Here is a 17343-nt window from a genome sequence, read left to right as displayed (position 1 = left end):
GAGGAGCCTGGTGAGCTACAGTCCATGGGGTCACAAAGAGTCAGACATGACGGGGTGACTAACACACACACATAAATATAAATATATATATATATACCAACACATATACATATATCAGTTTATATCTATTTGTGTGTGTGTGTATGTTTATAGTTGCTACCTGTGCTTTAGAGTAAGATAATATCCTTTATAGATTAAAGGTTAAGACTATAACCTTCTGGAGGGTTACAAAAATACCCTTTGCCATTTCCAAAATGATGTATAAGTCGGTGGTAGAGGTTTTCTTCCCAGCGTTCTTCCTTGGTGGCCTGGCTCACTCCATCCCATTCCAACCCCCTTATGGCTACATCCAGATGAGTGCTAGGGACTAGAAAATGAAGACTACATTCCCCAGCCACTACTCAGGAGTCACTTCTCCCTTGTTTGCTCCCAGCCATCAGGAAGTGTTTGGCCTTTCCGGAGCAGAAGTAGAGGGGGCCCAGGTGATCACAGGCAGAGTAGAGGGCATCTATTTTGCTACTAAGGAGCTTGGCTGAGGTGATGAGGTCCCGGAGCCAACAGTCAAGATGGCGGCTCCTTACTTTCCAAACCACATAGGAGACAGTTGGACATGGAGCTCGTGAATGGAACAGTGTCTGTTTGACTGCTTAGTGGCTCTGGCAGGCCAGTTCTGTGTGTTGTTCTGGGAGTCCTTTCTGGATACTCAGCTTAGAGTCTGCTCCTCCATTTCTCATAGTTTCTCAGCACTGAATCCCCTAAAACGTGGTCTTGTACCCCTCTCAGCATAAGAGGGGTTTCCACTATCTGCAAATGAACTCTGACCCAATGGACAAAGTGTGGCAATCCACTTTTTAATTTTTCAGTAGGGACTTACTAATAACATAGGCTAGATGTAGAAGCAACAAAGTACCTCAAAGAACTTGAAACAGATGGAAATACAGTATCACCTACTTTTTGTTTTTGCTTTTTTAAAGAGTGTCTCATCCCCAGTCTTCTAAAGACAGAATCACTTCCATACTGGGCAGGTGAGGCTGACTGACCACAGGGGAACAAGGGCGGCGTATCCACTCCCACTACAGTGTTTGGCTCAGAGATGTTTGTTTGACAAAAGCTAGTTCAACTAGAATGTCCCCCAAGACTTCTCAGCTAGAGCTGTGGGGAGAAGAAAGAAAATGCTTTCTTCTCTTCAGAGTTTTTTTTTTTTAAAGACATTCTTTTGTTTTCAAGATGATGCTCTTTCTCCATTTTATTTTTTTTATTTTTGGCCACACTGTGCAGGTAATTGGGATCTTAGTTCTCCTACCAGAGACTGAATCTGTGCCCCCTGCAGTGACAGCGCAGATTCTTAACCACTGGACTGCCAGGGAAGTTTTCACCTCTTCAGGGATTTTAAACTTAGAAACTGAGACCTGGATGGCCAGTGTCATCCAGTGTCTAGGAAAGAGAGTACCACTTAGACCTCTTAGTCCAGCTCTGCCCCAGGCTTATCAGTTACATGAACCCTTAAAGTCTTTTTTCTAAAGATAGTTGGAGTTGGACTTTTGCCACTTAAAAGTAATAATTAACTTTGCTGAATATTTATCTTAGCAGCCACTGTAATGGTCACTTTATATGTATTAAGACTTGTTGAATCTGCATCTCCCAGTGAGATAGTTTTATTTAATAGGGAAAAATAATGCTAAAGTGAATTTTAAACAATTCTAAAGTAAATTTTAAAAAGTAAAGGTGTCAGGTAGGAGAGAAGCTCAAGAGGAAAAGATGCATGTATACATATAACTGATTCACATTGTTGTACAGCAGAAACGAGCAACACTGTAAAGCAATTATACTTCAATTAAAAATAAATTTTAAGAAAAGGTGTTAAAAAAAAGTCGGGAAACTGCTAGGGGGAAAAGAGTACAGAAGGAGGATATATCCTTCAGATATAAAAATGCACCAAAAGACACAGATCAATGAAACAGAATAAAGAGTAAAGAAATAGACTCAACCATAATAACTTAATGCATGATAGAGATGAACAAAGGATGGAGTAATCAACAACTGGGTTGGCACAACCCCATGGCAATGAACACTCCATTCTTACAGGGAATCCATACTTAGCCTAGGTGACATTGACTTGAAATTGACATCATCAGTAACAGGTTACTGGATCCCTATCATGCTTTATGCAAAAATTAAGGACAAGATAAATGAGAGAGTTAAATGTCAAAAACAGAGCCATGAAAATAACAAGACACATTTTAAGTGAATCTTTGTATAATCTCAGAATGGGAATGATATTTCTAAGCAAAACATACAGGCAGAAACCATGAAAGAAAAGATTGATGCACTTAACTACGCAAAATTGTTAATGCTCTGCATGGTAAAAAAAAAAAACCACCAGAAACAAATTTAAGAGAAAAATAAATAACCATGAGAATCATTTGATACATGATAAGATGCTATATTTAGTAAAAAAAAAAAAAGTCATTCTTCACATCAAGATTAATATCCTAATAGAAAAATGAGCAAAAGACACAGGCAATTCATAGAAGCAATAGAAAGAGTCAATAAACACTTGAAAATATATTTAACCTCATAATAATAAATCAATTATTTGTCAATATAACCTAACAAAATACTATTTTCACATATTGGCAAAAATGAAAAAACAATAAGAACAGACTTCTGAAAGTGAATCTGCTCCCAAATCTGAAGACAAAGAAATTTCAGTCAACTACAGGAACAATTAAGGATATTAATCCTTTCTTGATCCTGTATATCTTCCCTGTTTTATTTTCATTTTTCATTTGTTTCTGGGCCAAGGGGATTCGACTAGCAGTATCAGGGCTGAAGGGACTTGCTCCTTGAATTACCTAGGGAGATGAAGCGTGTCAGAACTAGAACTTGTATTGAGGATGATGGAGGTCAGGTTTCTCATTGTTGGAGAAAGGAGTTATAGGTAAGAACCTGGAGAAGATTAGATTAGATCCTGTGCTGATGGATTGGAATTGGAGATGTTTTCATGTGAATTCAGGATTTTAAACAGACACAAAAGCCAACTTGAAATGAATTCTGGGACAATTTGAGCATCAAGATAAATAATAGTAGTAATGTGACATAAGGGCTTCCCTGGTGGCTCAGACGGTAAAGAATCTGCCTGCAATGCCAGAGACCTGGGTTTGATCCCTGGCTTGGGACAATCCCCTGGAGGAAGGCATGGCAACCCACTCCAGTATTCCCATGGACAGAGGAGCCTGGCGGGCTACAGTTCTTGGGGTCACAAAGAGTCAGACACAATTGGGCAACTAAGCACTGCACATAATGTGATATAAACCATTGAATAAAATAGGAATCCATAAATATATAATATAAAGGGATAGATAAATGGGGAAGAAGAGGCTTTACTTTATAGCAGAATGCAAATTTATAAATGTACAAGGAATGATAGAATCAGATAAACATTTGGCAAACATCAAAATTATTTCAGGCAAAAATCAATGGATGCTAAAAAGTTTAATGAGGAACAGAATACTTGCATTACCTCAATATATCTCCCTACAAAATATTTACTATTTAAAAAAACAGAAAATATTTATTAACTTTCCAATGCAAAAACGTGGCAGATACCATCTTAACCAAAATTATCATTAACATCAATAGGACTTCTGCTTCCAGGAAGATGGAGTGGGTGTATTTATCCCTGTTCTTTTTGCTAAATACAGCTGAAACCCTGGGCACTGTCTACAGAAAGAATATAACTTATGACTCAAAGGTAGAGATAAGTCTGCACGTTGACTAGGAGCTGAAGCATACTCTGTGGTGAGTTCTGTGGATTTTCTTTTTGCTTCATGTAGTCCAAACTGGATATTAGAAAAGCCAGCTGCCTAGAAACTCCAATGGGTGTAGACAAAACAAAAGTCTGCAACTCTCAGGCCACAAAACCAGACATGGGACAGCCTAGCAAGACAGAATTTCTGCACACTAACCTCTCTGCTCTAGACAAACACCCAAGAAAAAAACACGGCCCCACACTTCCTCACCACTAAGGTCTTGTGGGGAGCCTAGGCTTGCCTCCTCACCAGCCTGCGATGAGGTGCCCCAGCTCCCCCACTACAGTGGTATCAGAGAGGGCTAAGGAGGGAACCAGGACTTTCATCCCTGCCACCCTGTCCCCTACCCTATGGTATCAGTGAGACCATGAGGAGAGCCTGGACATCCAATCCCTACTGGAATAAGGGATCTCTCCCCTTCCCTGCTGTGGGGAGGGGGGCAGTATAAGAAGAGGCCCAGGGGAGATCAGGACGTCCACCTCTACCCCGGTAAGAGGCCACCTCTGCCTTCTGACATCAGTAAAGACCACAGTGAGGAGCAGCAATTAGGTACTCCTACCCATCCTGGGGCTTCCCTGGTGGCTAAGCTGCTAAAGAATCCGCCTGCAATGCGAGAGACCTAGGTTCGATCCCTGGGTTGGGAAGATCCCCTGGAAAAGGGAAAGGCTACCCACTCCAGTATTCTGGCCTAGAGAATTCCATGGACTGTATAGTCTATGGGGTTGCAAAGAGTCGGACACGACTGAGCGACTTTCACTTTCACCCATCCTGGCCAGCGAGGCATCAAGAGAAGCCCGGTGAGGAACCTTGAATTCTAACCCCTCGTTGGCAGTTAGGAAGGAGTGTCCCCTGACCCCTTCCACTACCTGAGTGGTATCAGAAGAAGACAACTAGAACAGGAAGTTTAAAGAAGATCCAGAGTCTCATAACCTAATACCTAAAATGTCCAGGCTACAATCAAAGATCACTCATCATACCAAGAGCTAGAAAGATGTCAAAAGGAATGAAAAAAGACAATCATCAGATGCCCACAAAGAGATGGCAGGAATTTCTGAATTATCTGACAAATATTTTATAGCAACCCCCAGAAAAATGCTTCAGTGAACAATTGCAAACACATCTGAAACAAAAAAAAAAGAAAGAAAAAAGTTCTCTCAAATAGAAGACATAAAGAACTGAATGAAAAATAAAACAGCTGAAATAACAGTTAACATCACCAGAAATGGTTCAAGTTGACATTATGGACCTTTTGGTAAAACACAATGAGAAGAGTACAGCATCACTTCAATGGTCTATAGGATTTCTGCCCAAAACTCACCTGCAGGAGAATCTAACCATGAGGAAACATCAAACAAAACCAAATGAAAGTGCATTCTACAGAGTTACTGGGCTGTACTTTTTCAAACTATTGAGGACAATAAAGAGAAGGTAGGCCTGAGGAACGTTCCAGGTTGGAGGAGCTCAGAGGGAACTGCAACTAAACACAAGCTTCTGTATCAGTCCTGGAACCATGAAGTATGCTGAGTCAACTCTTGAAATCTGTAAGAGCCTGGGATTGGGCGACAGTGTTATTTCTATGTTGGTTTCCCGATTGTCATTATTTATTATCACACTGTAGTTATACAGATGTATATAGTAGCATGTGTATATGCACACACACACATATAATCCTTGTTTTTAGGAAATACAGTCCCTCCTTATCTGTGGTTTTGCTTTCCTTGGTTTAGTTACCCAAATTCCAAAATATTAAATGGGGCTTCCCTGGTGGTCCAGTGGTTAAGAATCTGCCTGGCAATGCAGAGAACACCCCGTTTGATCCCTGGTCCAGGAAGATCCCACATGCCATGGAGCGACTAAGCCTGTGTGCCACAACTACTGAGCCAGTTCTCTGTGAGCCATAACTGCTGAGCCCACGAGCCACAACTATTGAAGCCCACAAGCTCAGAACCTGTGCCCGCCAACAAGAGAAGCCACTGCAGTGAGAAGCCTGTGCGCCACAAGAGAGTAGCCCCCATTCCTCACAGGTAGAGCAAGCCCACGCGCAGCAGTGAAGACTCAGTACAGCCGAAAATAAATACTTTTTAAAATCTCAATGGAAAATTCCAGAAATAAGCAATTCCTAATTTTTAAACTGGCCACCATTCTGAGTATGATGATGAAATCTCGCACCGTCCTGCTCTATCCACCCAGAACATGAATCATTCCTTTGTCCACTGCATCCTGCCTGGTAGTCTCCATTATCAGACCTGTGATCGAGGTAGTACAGTGCTTGTGTTCAAGTAGATCTCGTCAGTCCTGAATATTCATTGGAAGGACTGATGTTGAAGCTGAGACTCCAATACTTTGGCCACCTGATACGAAGAGTTGACTCATTTGAAAAGACCCTGATGCTGGTAAAGATTGAAGGCAGGAGGAGAAGGGGACGACAGGGGATGAGATGGTTGGATGGCATCACTGACTCAATGGACATGAGTTTGAGTAAACTCCGTGAGTTGGTGATGGACGGGGAGGCCTGGTGTGCTGCAGTCCATGGGGTAGCAACGAGTCAGACACGACTGAGCGACGGAACTGAACTGAATGGCCCCCAAAGCACAAGAGTGGTGCTGGCAATTTGGACATACCAAAGAGAAGTTGTAAAGTGCTTTCTCTAAGTGAAAAGGTGAACGCTGTAGACTTAATAAGGAAATAAATATTCTAGCTACGAAATTGTGAAGGAAAAGGAAATTTCTGCTAGTATTGCTACAGTACCTCTAACTGCAGAAGTTACAGGCACAGTGTATAATTAAGTGCTTAGATAAAATGGAAAAGACATTAAATTTGTACAGTAAGATATCTTGATAGAAAGACCATATTTATATAATTGTGTGATGCTGGAGAAGACTCTTGAGAGTCCCTTGGACTGCAAGGAGATCCAACCAGTCCATTGGAAGGACTGATGCTAAAGCTGAAACTGCAATGCTTTGGCCACCTCATGTGACGAGTTGACTCACTGGAAAAGACTCTGATGCTGGGAAAGGTTGGGGGCGGGAGGAGAAGGGGACGACAGAGAATGAGATGGCTGGATGGCATCACCGACTCGATGGACATGAGTTTGAGTGAACTCCGGGAGTTGGTGATGGACAGGGAGGCCTGGCGTGCTGTGATTCATGGGGTCACGGAGAGTCGGTTGCGACTGAGTGACTGAACTGAACTGAAGTGAACTGATTACATACTTTGTTATAATTGTTCTATTTTTAGTCACTGTTGTTTCTCTTACTTGTGCCTAATTCATAAATTAAGCTTTATCATAAGTATGTACATATGTGTAGGAAAATACAGTATATACGAGTTTCAGTACTATCCACAGTTGCAGGCGTGCACTGAGGTTCTTGGGACGTATCCCCTGAGGTTAAAGGGAATTACTGTACACAAGGGTGCATTGAAGGGTAATGACAACCACTTCAGCAATTAACTCTCAAATGGCTCAGAGGAAAATCAATATGCATACATAAGCTCAGAAGGCAAACAGGGTAAGTTATCAACAATTGGGGAAATTAGGTAAAAGTCACCCAGAAAATATTTGTCTAGTTTTTTCCACTTTTCTATCAGTTTTAAATTATTTCAAAATAAAATTAAAATAGGGAACTGGTTAAATTATGGTACAGAGAATTATGTAATTCGAACTATAATTTATATAAAATATTTCATTATTATATTCAAGTAGTGCTAAAGGAGATATACATTTTAACCCCAAATACTAATATTTTATAAAGACATAAAAAGGACTAATCTTTTTAATTGAAACTAGATATTTCAATATCTGTAGGACTTTTGTCACCTATGAGAGAAAGCTAATGCCCAAGGAATAAAAGAAAAAAAATCAAACTTCTTACCTCTTTGTAGTTAATACTCCCATCCTGAAGGTGGAGAAACTCCAGAGCTCTGTGTCCTGAAAGAATGAGTATATAAATGAATTAAATCCAACTATAACTGAAAACAGAACTGCCTGAAGATCATTTTTAAAAGGAAAAGATATAATTTTGTGCTTGTAACTGTCAAGGAGGTGGGATGTAAAAATTTAATTTGTACTAGTAATTTTCATTAGCCAATAGTTAGATTCAAACAATATTTATATTGTTATGATACAAATCAAAATTACAGTTTCTGCTTAACTAGCTCTTACGACCTCGGGTAAGTTACATTACCTCTCTAGGCTTCAGCTCTCCCCTATGTAAAATTAAATAAATAACATCCACCTTATAGGTTTGGTGAGAGAATCACAAAAAAAAAAAGAAAAGAAAAGAAAAAGGCTAAGTGATGAGCTAATGACTGACACATGACAAAAGCTCAAACAGAAGTTATATTTTGCTTCAACAACCCACTGGGGTAGACAAACCAAGTTTATCTGTACAATACAGGGTCTAAACCATGGACTGAATCAATGTCCCACAAATGTTTTCTCATCATTGGACTACTTTAGAAGGAGAAAAAAAGGCTCAAAAAGCCACGTGCTCCACCCACACCCCCACACCCATAAGATATGCACACCCACACCCTCAGTCTCCTTAGTATCAACAACAGGAACACTCCTGGTGAAGAGACAGTCAAAAGTGACACCTTATTTCTATTGGAAGTCACATCCACAAAAATCTGGCCACTACCATATTATAAGCAATAACAGCTATATAAGATTATAGAGGTTTACAGACTGAAACCAACAAAAGAAGCCAATTCTAATTAACTCACATAAATATCAACCATCCACACAGGCCTTATATAAGAAGTGAAAACAAGAAGCAAGATATTTATGAAATCATGTATGTTATTGGCAAATAATTATCGAAGTTTTACTCTCTTGGTATAAGAATCCTCACAATCTGCGCAGATTTGGAATTGCCTTCAATTATGTCACATAAACACATTATATTTATATTAACATATAAGTTATTAGGACCCTTGTTTACCTACTGAAGAAAGGCAAGCAATTATCTGAATTTTTAAAATTTTGAGATTTCATCTGTCTTGCTAATTTTTTAACTCTAAAGATTAAAAAGTTGAATATCCCCACTTATATTTGTTCCTCTTTGGCCCACTGCTAGAGTTTTTAGCAATTTCAGTTTCACAGAACTTAGATGTGCGAGATAATTTAGAATTCATCAAGAAGTTCAGCTCTCTCATTTTGCAAAAGAGAAAGAGAAAGTGAGTTTCCCAGAGTCACTCATGTAGTTTATAGCAGAGCTGGTATTAAAACCTACACCTGATTCCCTTTTCCACTGTCTCCTAACTCTAACATCTAATATCTTAGATGTTAAATGACTCTAACATTCTAGCACAGATGTTTCATGAAAGAACACTGGACCAGCTGTTAGGGTATGTAATTATAGACTAGGTCACTAACAAGTTAGCTGTGAAAACTCTCTGCGATCAATTTCCTCTGTTGTAAAATAAAGGAACTGTACTCAGTGACCTCTAGTATTCCTTCAAATCATAATTCTGTGATCAGATAGTTCCTGCCCAGCAGAGCTCAATATTCTGCTTTGCACTGATAAATTTTCATTTTGTTTTAAATTGGGGGATAAATGCTTTACAATGTTAATTTCTGCTGTACAACAACGTGAGTCAGCCATAAGTATGCATATATCCCCTCCCTCTTAAGCCTCCCTGCCCCCTTTCCAAATTTTCATTTTTCATTCATAATCTTGTTCTGCCTTGAACCTTCTAGAGGTAGCATAACTAAAACAGTATTACTGTTTTTATCGAAAGAGTGAAAAAACATTACGAATACATTTTATCCAAGAACCAACCTTTTGTGCTACCATCTCTTTACCCAGATCACTCAGCCTTTGCCCTGAGCTCATAGGCATCAGCTTATTATATCCCTGGGCTCCCCAAATCCTGCCATTATTCTGGGCATCTCTAATACCAGGGACTGCTCAAACTCCCCTGCTTCCTTGCTCTCCCTGAAGCCAACCATCTTTAAAGCTGTTTGACTCAGGGGACCCAGTCCCGTGGCTACATGTGGTCCTTTACGTATACTTGGAAATGTAAAAACAAAAATAGACTCCTCACTCCTACCAATGCTACACCCACTTTTCTCTTCTCCCATTCTATCAGTTCTTCTGCTTCATGGGACGCCCCCCGCCCCCAGGTTTATCCAGTTCCTCCTTCCCCATGCAGAGAAACAGCCCGAGACCCAGTGACCAAAGCCCCTTCCTGCTCCTCCATGGACTTCACTCTGATAGTCAGTCCCCAACCCTGGACGACTCCAGCCTGGGCTTTCTCCCTTCGCTGCCGCATGCATGGCTCAGGGCATCAGGGGAACTTGTTGTCAACACATGGGATAGATTTTAAATCCCCTCCTTAACGTTTCTGACAGATACACTGTCCTTCATACCATGACAAGAAGCTGGCACTTACCTATTTCTATGTGCGTCGAAACGCCACATGGTGAACTTCTAGGGCAGAGGAAGCCCAGCAGCATCAGCAGTCCTGACCAGAATCTGAAAGCAGACATGCTCTCATTACTCCCCGCTCCTATGGTGACGAGCAATGCTCAGAGCTGCGGCAGCCCGGAGCCTAGAAGCCTGGCCCAGACCAGCTGCTCTCCCTCTAACCAGGTCACTGACACGGGAAACCCTGCCTCATTTCAAAATAATATCATTTCCCAGTGAAGTCAACTGTTTAACTACTGTTTAACTTCACCAGGACAGCAAACAAACTCCACCTGGGAGAGAAAAGGGGAAAAAAAAAGGGATAAACTGAAATCTCAATGCCTCCCGGTAGGAGCATTCCCATCATCTGATTGGTTTCTCCTGGATTTCTTCTTAATATGACATTTGGATGGAGATGGAAGCAAAGTTGTCTCCAAATATTCTTTGCTTTCATTAAATTAAAAAAAAAGATATTGATAACCTTTATCTTTAAAAGATATTGATTGTATTGATAATCCATATATTGGCCACCTCACCTCACAAGAGTCGATTTCTCTTGCATCTTTCCACGCATACATCTGGTTGCCTGGCTTCTTTGGCCTCTGCAAGCCACAAGTGCTGGGAAAGCTTTTATGATGATCAGTTGGAACCGGCTTCTCTTTCAGTATTTGGCAACAGATAATGACACTCGTATGGGATTACACAACAGCAACTACTCCTGGCCTCTTTCTCCCCGGCTGTTCTCATAGCGCTTATCCAGAACCTGCTGCCTGGTCAGATTCCTGCAAGCAAAGATGCTGATAACACTTGCAGCAGGGGAGAGGTGGGGTGTGAGTGGAGAGAGACAGGTCATGGACCAAGAAAGAAGAATTCAGAAAATGAGCGGTTCAGAATACACCTGACATACCAGTATGCAATCTATTGCACTTAATCCATGGGAGAACTTAGGTGTAACTCTGTAGAAATGACGGTGATCTAAAAGCGCGAATGATGCATAATATTAGAAGCAGGAAAGTTGATTTTGAAAGAGGGGGAGGACACAGCGTTCATTCTCAGGTTAGCCAAATGGAAGAGAAGAAGAGAAGACGGGATGGTCTGAGACCCTCAGGTGTCTGCCAAGTTTCCTTTGCTCCTGCAAAGCCCCAAGGAAAACAATGCTAACAACTCTTCCCCAACCCCGACGGCATGAGGCCCTGCTGCTCCTGACCATAGGTCAGAGGCCATAAACTGTTTTGTTTGGCAAATGGACTGTTTTATAAACTTAGGCCAATTTATTTTTTTTAACAGGAAAAACCTGCATAGAAATCTAGATTTCTGGGAATTCGCTGCTGGTCCACTGGCTAGGACTCTGTGCTTTCACTAGTTGAGAGCCCCAGGTTCAATTCCTGGTGCGGGAACTAAGATCCCAAAAGCTACGCAGCACAACTCCTAAAACACAAGCAAAAAAAACTGATTTCTAGCTGTTTTTAAAAAACAAACAAAGAACTGGCTTCATGAACTGATGTCCCCATGTGTGAGGACCATCAGCTGGAGCTCCATCCAGCTGGCAGGTCTCTGTCCCCAGCCAGAGGTACCCTCCCCACGTTCCTCTGTCCCCACCAGCCACACGATGCGTGCAGCCTGCTGGACCCTTCTGGCCACCAGAGGCCGTGGAGTTTGCTCCCTTCTCACTCTGAGTTTTCTAAAGCCTGTATGTGAGAGGGTGGCGATTACAATTTAGGCCTCTGGTAAGCCCAGAAGAACTTTCCCTGGTGGCTCAGACGGTAAAGAGTCTGCCTGCAGTGCGGGAGACCCAGGTTTGATCCCTGGCTGAGGAAGATACCCTGGAGAAGGAAATGGCAACCCAATCCAGGATTCTTGCCTGGAAAATCCCACGGACAAAGGAGCCTGGTGGGCTACAACGCATGGGGTCGAAAAGAGTTGGACATGACTGAGCAACTTCACTTCACAAGCCCAGAAGACTCAGGACTATTTAGTGAATGACAAAGAAAGAGGGCTGCAGAGGGTCAACAGGGAAGATGAAGCACTGCCTGAAAATGATATCTAATCAGGTTTAATAAAACAAACCCATCCACAAAGCTCCAGAGAAAGAAACAGGTTCAGGGATCCGTAACTAAGCAATACTAATCCCGAGTTTCTCATTACATATAACTTTTGTGTTTACGGTTCAGAATGACTTAATTTTATGTAGGCAACAGAACAAGAGGTAATTACTTGCTTAAGCAGCCTAGTGTGATGGTTATGAGATAGGGCCTTTACAGGACAATACTGCCTGAGCTTTTGTGAAGTTCGTATTACCTTTGTAACCATGAAAACAAAGATACGGCTTTTAAAGGAAAGTTAAAATACAGCTTGCAATATTAAGAAAACTATCTGACAAATGTGTATGGAATTTTTTTCTTTCCACCCCCCTGTCCTCTTTCCTAATACAGGTGGCTTTGTCATAAAATAGCGAGCATGAGTCTACCATTCAGAGCTTTTCTATAAATAGAGATGCAAGTCGAGAAGTAAACAAGCAGGTCCATTAAGGAATGGGGGCAGGGAGTATAAGCTTGAGCACAAGGACGTGGGTTTCATCTGGGGCCTTGTTCTACTGCCTTTTATGGGGTGACATCGGACAAAGTTACTGAAAGTTTATTTGTTTCAGTTTCCTTACTAATAAAATTATCCATAAAAAATGGGAATAATAATACTGCCCACCACATAGGGTGGTCATGAAGATCAGATGATTAAATACAATAACATGCTTAGAATAGAGACTGGTACACAGTTCAAGTGTTCAATACACGTTGGCTTCCCCAGGGGCTCAGTGGTAAAGAACCCATCTGCCAGTGCAGGAGATGCTGGTTCTATCCCTCAGTCAGGAAGATCCCTTGGAAAGGGACATGGCAACCCACTCCAGTATTTTCTGCCTGGGAAATCCCATGAGCAGAGGAGCCTGGCGGGCTACAGTCCATAGGGTGGCAAAGAGTCGGACATGAGTTAGCAACTAAACAACAACATCATTGTTCAAAAGAATTTGAATTTTCCCTTTCTAAAAGATTTATCTAAGACTTCCACTGAGGGAATTCCCTGGTGATCTAGTGGTTGGGACCCAGTGCTTTCACTGTTGGGGCCCAGCTCGATCCCTGGTCAGGAACTAAGATCCCACAAGCCCCTCTCTCCCCCAAAAGACTTCTACTGTGTAACTATATTCCTTATTGAATTCAAAAATAAGAAAAATAATTTTACACTCAAGATATACAGCAATACATTTTTAATAACAATATAGATTTGTGTATAAATCCAACACGGGGTAGGGCGTTTAAAGTGAAGCTGAGGTGGATGAAACTGGAGCCTATTATACAGAGTGAAGTAAGCCAGAAAGAAAAACACCAATACAGTATACTAACGCATATATATGGAATTTAGAAAGATGCAAATGATAACCCTGTATACGAGACAGCAATAGAGACACAGATGTATAGAACAGTCTTTGGGACTCTGTGGGAGAGGGTGAGGGTGGGATGATTTGGGAGAATGGCATTGAAGCATGTATGTTGTCATATGTGAAACGAATCACCAGTTCAGGGTCGATGCATGTTATAGGATGCTCGGAGCTGGCGTGCGGGGATGACCCAGAGGGAGGATAAAGGGAGGAGGGAGGTGGGAGGGGGGTTCAGGAGGGGGAACTTATGTACACCCGGGGCGAATTCATGTCAATGTATGGCAAAACCAACCAATATAATATTGTAAAATAATTTGCCTCCAATAAAAAATAAATTAATTAATTTAAAAAAATTAAAAATAAACTACAAAAAAAAAAAAATAAAGTGAAGCTGGATCTCCTTGTGTAGATAAATGAAATACAATTTTAAGGTCCGAAAACGTTTGAGATAAAGCAGACACTTTCAGCTCATGCCTACACATCCTAACATGCTGCTGTCATCATAGTGTCCTTAGAGTGAAAGGGAGAGAGGATGGAGACAGGTAAAAACTAGGAGGTGGAGGTGCTCAGGACAGGGGAAAGCCAAGGGGAAAGGAAGAAAGGTCCCTGTCACTACGTGGTCTTATCTTTTCAAGCCCTGGTGAACACACTTGCCAGCTCTGGGAGGCGTCAGGGCAGCCTAGAAGCAAGATGGGAGGCAGGAGGGAATCATTCCCACTCTGAATGGGAGTTTGCAAAGAACACAGAATAGTGGGGGAGTCAGGAAAGGGACATGGTGAATTTCCTCGGCCCTCAGCACTTTTGCCTTGGTGGGGACCTCCTCTTTCATAAGAATAAACGTTTTTCTTTTTTAAAAAAATCACGTTTTACATCTGCATTGGTAACAAGGTTAATTATCTTAGTACTTAAAGTAAAATCTTAATTTTTAATTATGACTTTATAAGAAGGGAAACATTTTTGTGTTCCCATAAAAATACTCTGGGCCCTAGGCAGAGTGGGCACCGTTTGAAATAGAAGCTTGGAAAAATAAGAGGAATTTTGGATCAAGAGAAGCAACACAGCCGACTTTATTATTCTGGGCCTTAGTTTGCTCAACTAAAGATTTTCCCACACCTTAGAAATCAAGTCAACCGTAGAGCTCCCTCTGCAGGCAGGAGATGGAAACACACCAGTTTCCCAGCCCAGAATGTGATACCCGGTTCAGTTTAGTTCAGTCGCTCAGTCGTGTCTGACTCTTTGCAACTCCATGGACTGCAGCACACCAGGCTTCCCTGTCCCAACTCCCTATCACCAACTCCCAGAGCCTACTCAAACTCAGCACTGCCTCTCACCCACAATTCCTTCAATAGAATACATGAAAGATTAAACTGTTTGAAAGTCCAAGTAGCTCAGTTGTGCCCAACTCTTTGCAACCCCATGGACTGTAGCCCGTCAGGCTCTTCTGTCCATGAAATTCTCCAGGCCAGAATACTGGAGTGGGTAGCTGTTCCCTTCTCCAGGGGATCTTCCCAACCCAGGGACTGAACCACAGTCTTCTTCATTATAGGCAGATTTTTTTTACCACCTGGGCCACCAGGGAACCCAATGCTATTCCCATTTCTGCTACAAATGTAACTGACTCAAGAATGAATGACAGTGACTCAGCAAAAACCAAAGTCAAAATATAAAGTACAACCTCAGCCTTTCGCAAAAAAAAAAAAAAAAAAAAAAAATCTAGAAAAAGTTGAAGAGCCCACTGTTGGGGAAACTAAATAGTCTTGTTTAGGTTTCAGAAACAAAGCAGGGCAGGCTTCTGACCTTGCTTCTAACCTGCCTGGACACTACCTTGACTCTGAGTGCAAGATTTGATAGATAAGCCCCATACATAAGATAGGGGACGTACCTTCCCTGGAGGGGATCAGGCCAACCAAACCCCAGGCTTTAAAAATTCCAAGTTTTACAGGACAAAACAAACAGCCTTAACATGAAATCAGAGCTGCAATTTGCTTACAGATTGATAATGATATCAGTTTATGTCCTGGGATTGTAAGCAGGAACCCTGAACTGTGAAATTAAAAAGAAATTTAATGAAATTAAGACACTTGCTCCTTGGAAGAAAAGCTGTGACAAACCTAGGCAGCATATTAAAAAGCAGAGACAATGCCAACAAAGGTCTGAATAGTCAAAGCTATGGTTTTTCCAGCAGTCATGTATGGATGTGAGAGTTGGACCATAAAGAAGGCTGAGCACTGGAGAACTGATGCCTTGGAACTGTGGTGTTGGAGAATATTCTTGAGAGTCCCATGGACAGCAAGGAGATCAAACCAGTCAATCCTAAAGAAAATCAGCCTTGAATATTCATTGGAAATACTGATGCTAAAGCTCCAATATCTTGGCCACCTGATACAAACAGTCAACTCATTGGAAAAGACCCTGATGCTGGGAAAGATTGAAGGCAGGAGGAGAAGGGGACGACAGAGGATGAGATGGTTGGATGGCATCACTGACTCAATGGACATGAGTTTGAGCAAGCTCCAGGAGATGGTGAAGGACGGGGAAGACTGACGGTTTGCAGTCCATGCGGTTGCAAAGAGTCAGATATGACTGAGCAACTGAACAACGACTGAACTGTAATTTTTCACCCACAGAGCAGACTCAATTCCTGGGGACATTTTCCCAATTGGGACTCCAGATGAGCTGTGTCATGGGACTTCCCAGTGCTAAGTTTGGATGTTGGTAAAAACGCAATTTGGTGATGTATCCTCTGCTGTTTCTCTTTTTTAATGTTAGTATATTGAAAGTAAGCTGGATAATTCTCTAATAAATATTGGTATTATTTGTTTGTATATAACGAGTGGCTGATTTTGTTAACAAATCCTTTGAACCTGAGAAGTGAAAACTTTCTGTGAAACACCACAGGCTCTACCAAAGCCAGCAAGAGCCTCTCCTCTTAGCATAAATACAGGGAGTTTTTGGGGACTAGTAATCCTAAATCAACTTGGAGAGTAAGGCTTCATTTGAACCCACAGACTCTGAGAATAGGCCTGCTATTTATATCCTCATCGAAGTTGAGGTTTCCTTGCTACTTCCAGAGTTTTAGGCAAAGTCTTAATTGTGATACCTTGGTTGCTTGATTTTAATAAAAGGGTCCTGTTGACTCACTGGTGGCCTAACTTTTGTCAACTACAAATTGGTACTTGCCAAGAGCATTGTCAGCGACCGAACAAGGGCATTTGCCATCTGCCTTTGCGGAGACTGATCTTTTTCCAGTCCTGTGGCCACTGTTGAGTTTTCCAAATTTGCGGGAATATTGAGTGCAACACTTTCACAGCACCATCTTTCAAGATTTGAAATAGCTCAACTGGAATTCCATCACCTCCACTAACTTTGTTCGTAGTGAAGGCCCACTTGACTTCACATTCCATTTCATTCCAATCCCAAAGAAAGGCAATGCCAAAGAATGCTCAAACTACCGCACAATTGCACTCATCTCACACGCTAGTAAAGTCATGCTCAAAATTCTCCAAGCCAGGCTTCAGCAATATGTGAACCGTGAACTCCCAGATGTTCAAGCAGGTTTTAGAAAAGGCAGAGGCACCAGAGATCAAATTGCCAACATCCGCTGGATCATGGAGAAAGCAAGAGAGTTCCAGAAAAACATCTATTTCTGCTTCATTGACTATGCCAAAGCCTTTGACTGTGTGGATCACAATAA

The 17343-nt window shown here is 41.7% G+C and overlaps 1 protein-coding gene across 3 annotated transcripts in view; it reads right to left on the bottom strand.

Moving 5' to 3' along the window:
- GPLD1 (glycosylphosphatidylinositol specific phospholipase D1) overlaps positions 1-10901 on the bottom strand; it is a 51507-nt gene extending 40606 nt beyond the window's left edge. For all 3 annotated transcript variants that reach the window (XM_055406183.2, XM_088831510.1, XM_055406184.2), the window contains exons 1-3: positions 10759-10901; positions 10209-10291; positions 7685-7740 (exon numbers count right to left, since the gene is read on the bottom strand). In XM_055406183.2, the coding sequence (XP_055262158.2) occupies positions 7685-7740; positions 10209-10291; positions 10759-10796 (177 nt within the window). In that variant the 5' untranslated portion in view covers positions 10797-10901. The remainder of the gene's footprint in view (positions 1-7684; positions 7741-10208; positions 10292-10758) is intronic.
- Positions 10902-17343: the final 6442 nt, after the last annotated feature.

This window comes from Moschus berezovskii, chromosome 23 (assembly GCF_049115385.1).
Source record: "Moschus berezovskii isolate FMDL1 chromosome 23, NW_MosBer_1.0, whole genome shotgun sequence".
In the NCBI taxonomy this organism is placed as follows: domain Eukaryota; kingdom Metazoa; phylum Chordata; class Mammalia; order Artiodactyla; family Moschidae; genus Moschus; species Moschus berezovskii.
The sequence above is the reverse complement of the archived record's forward strand: the minus strand, read 5'-3'. Positions and strand labels throughout refer to the sequence as shown.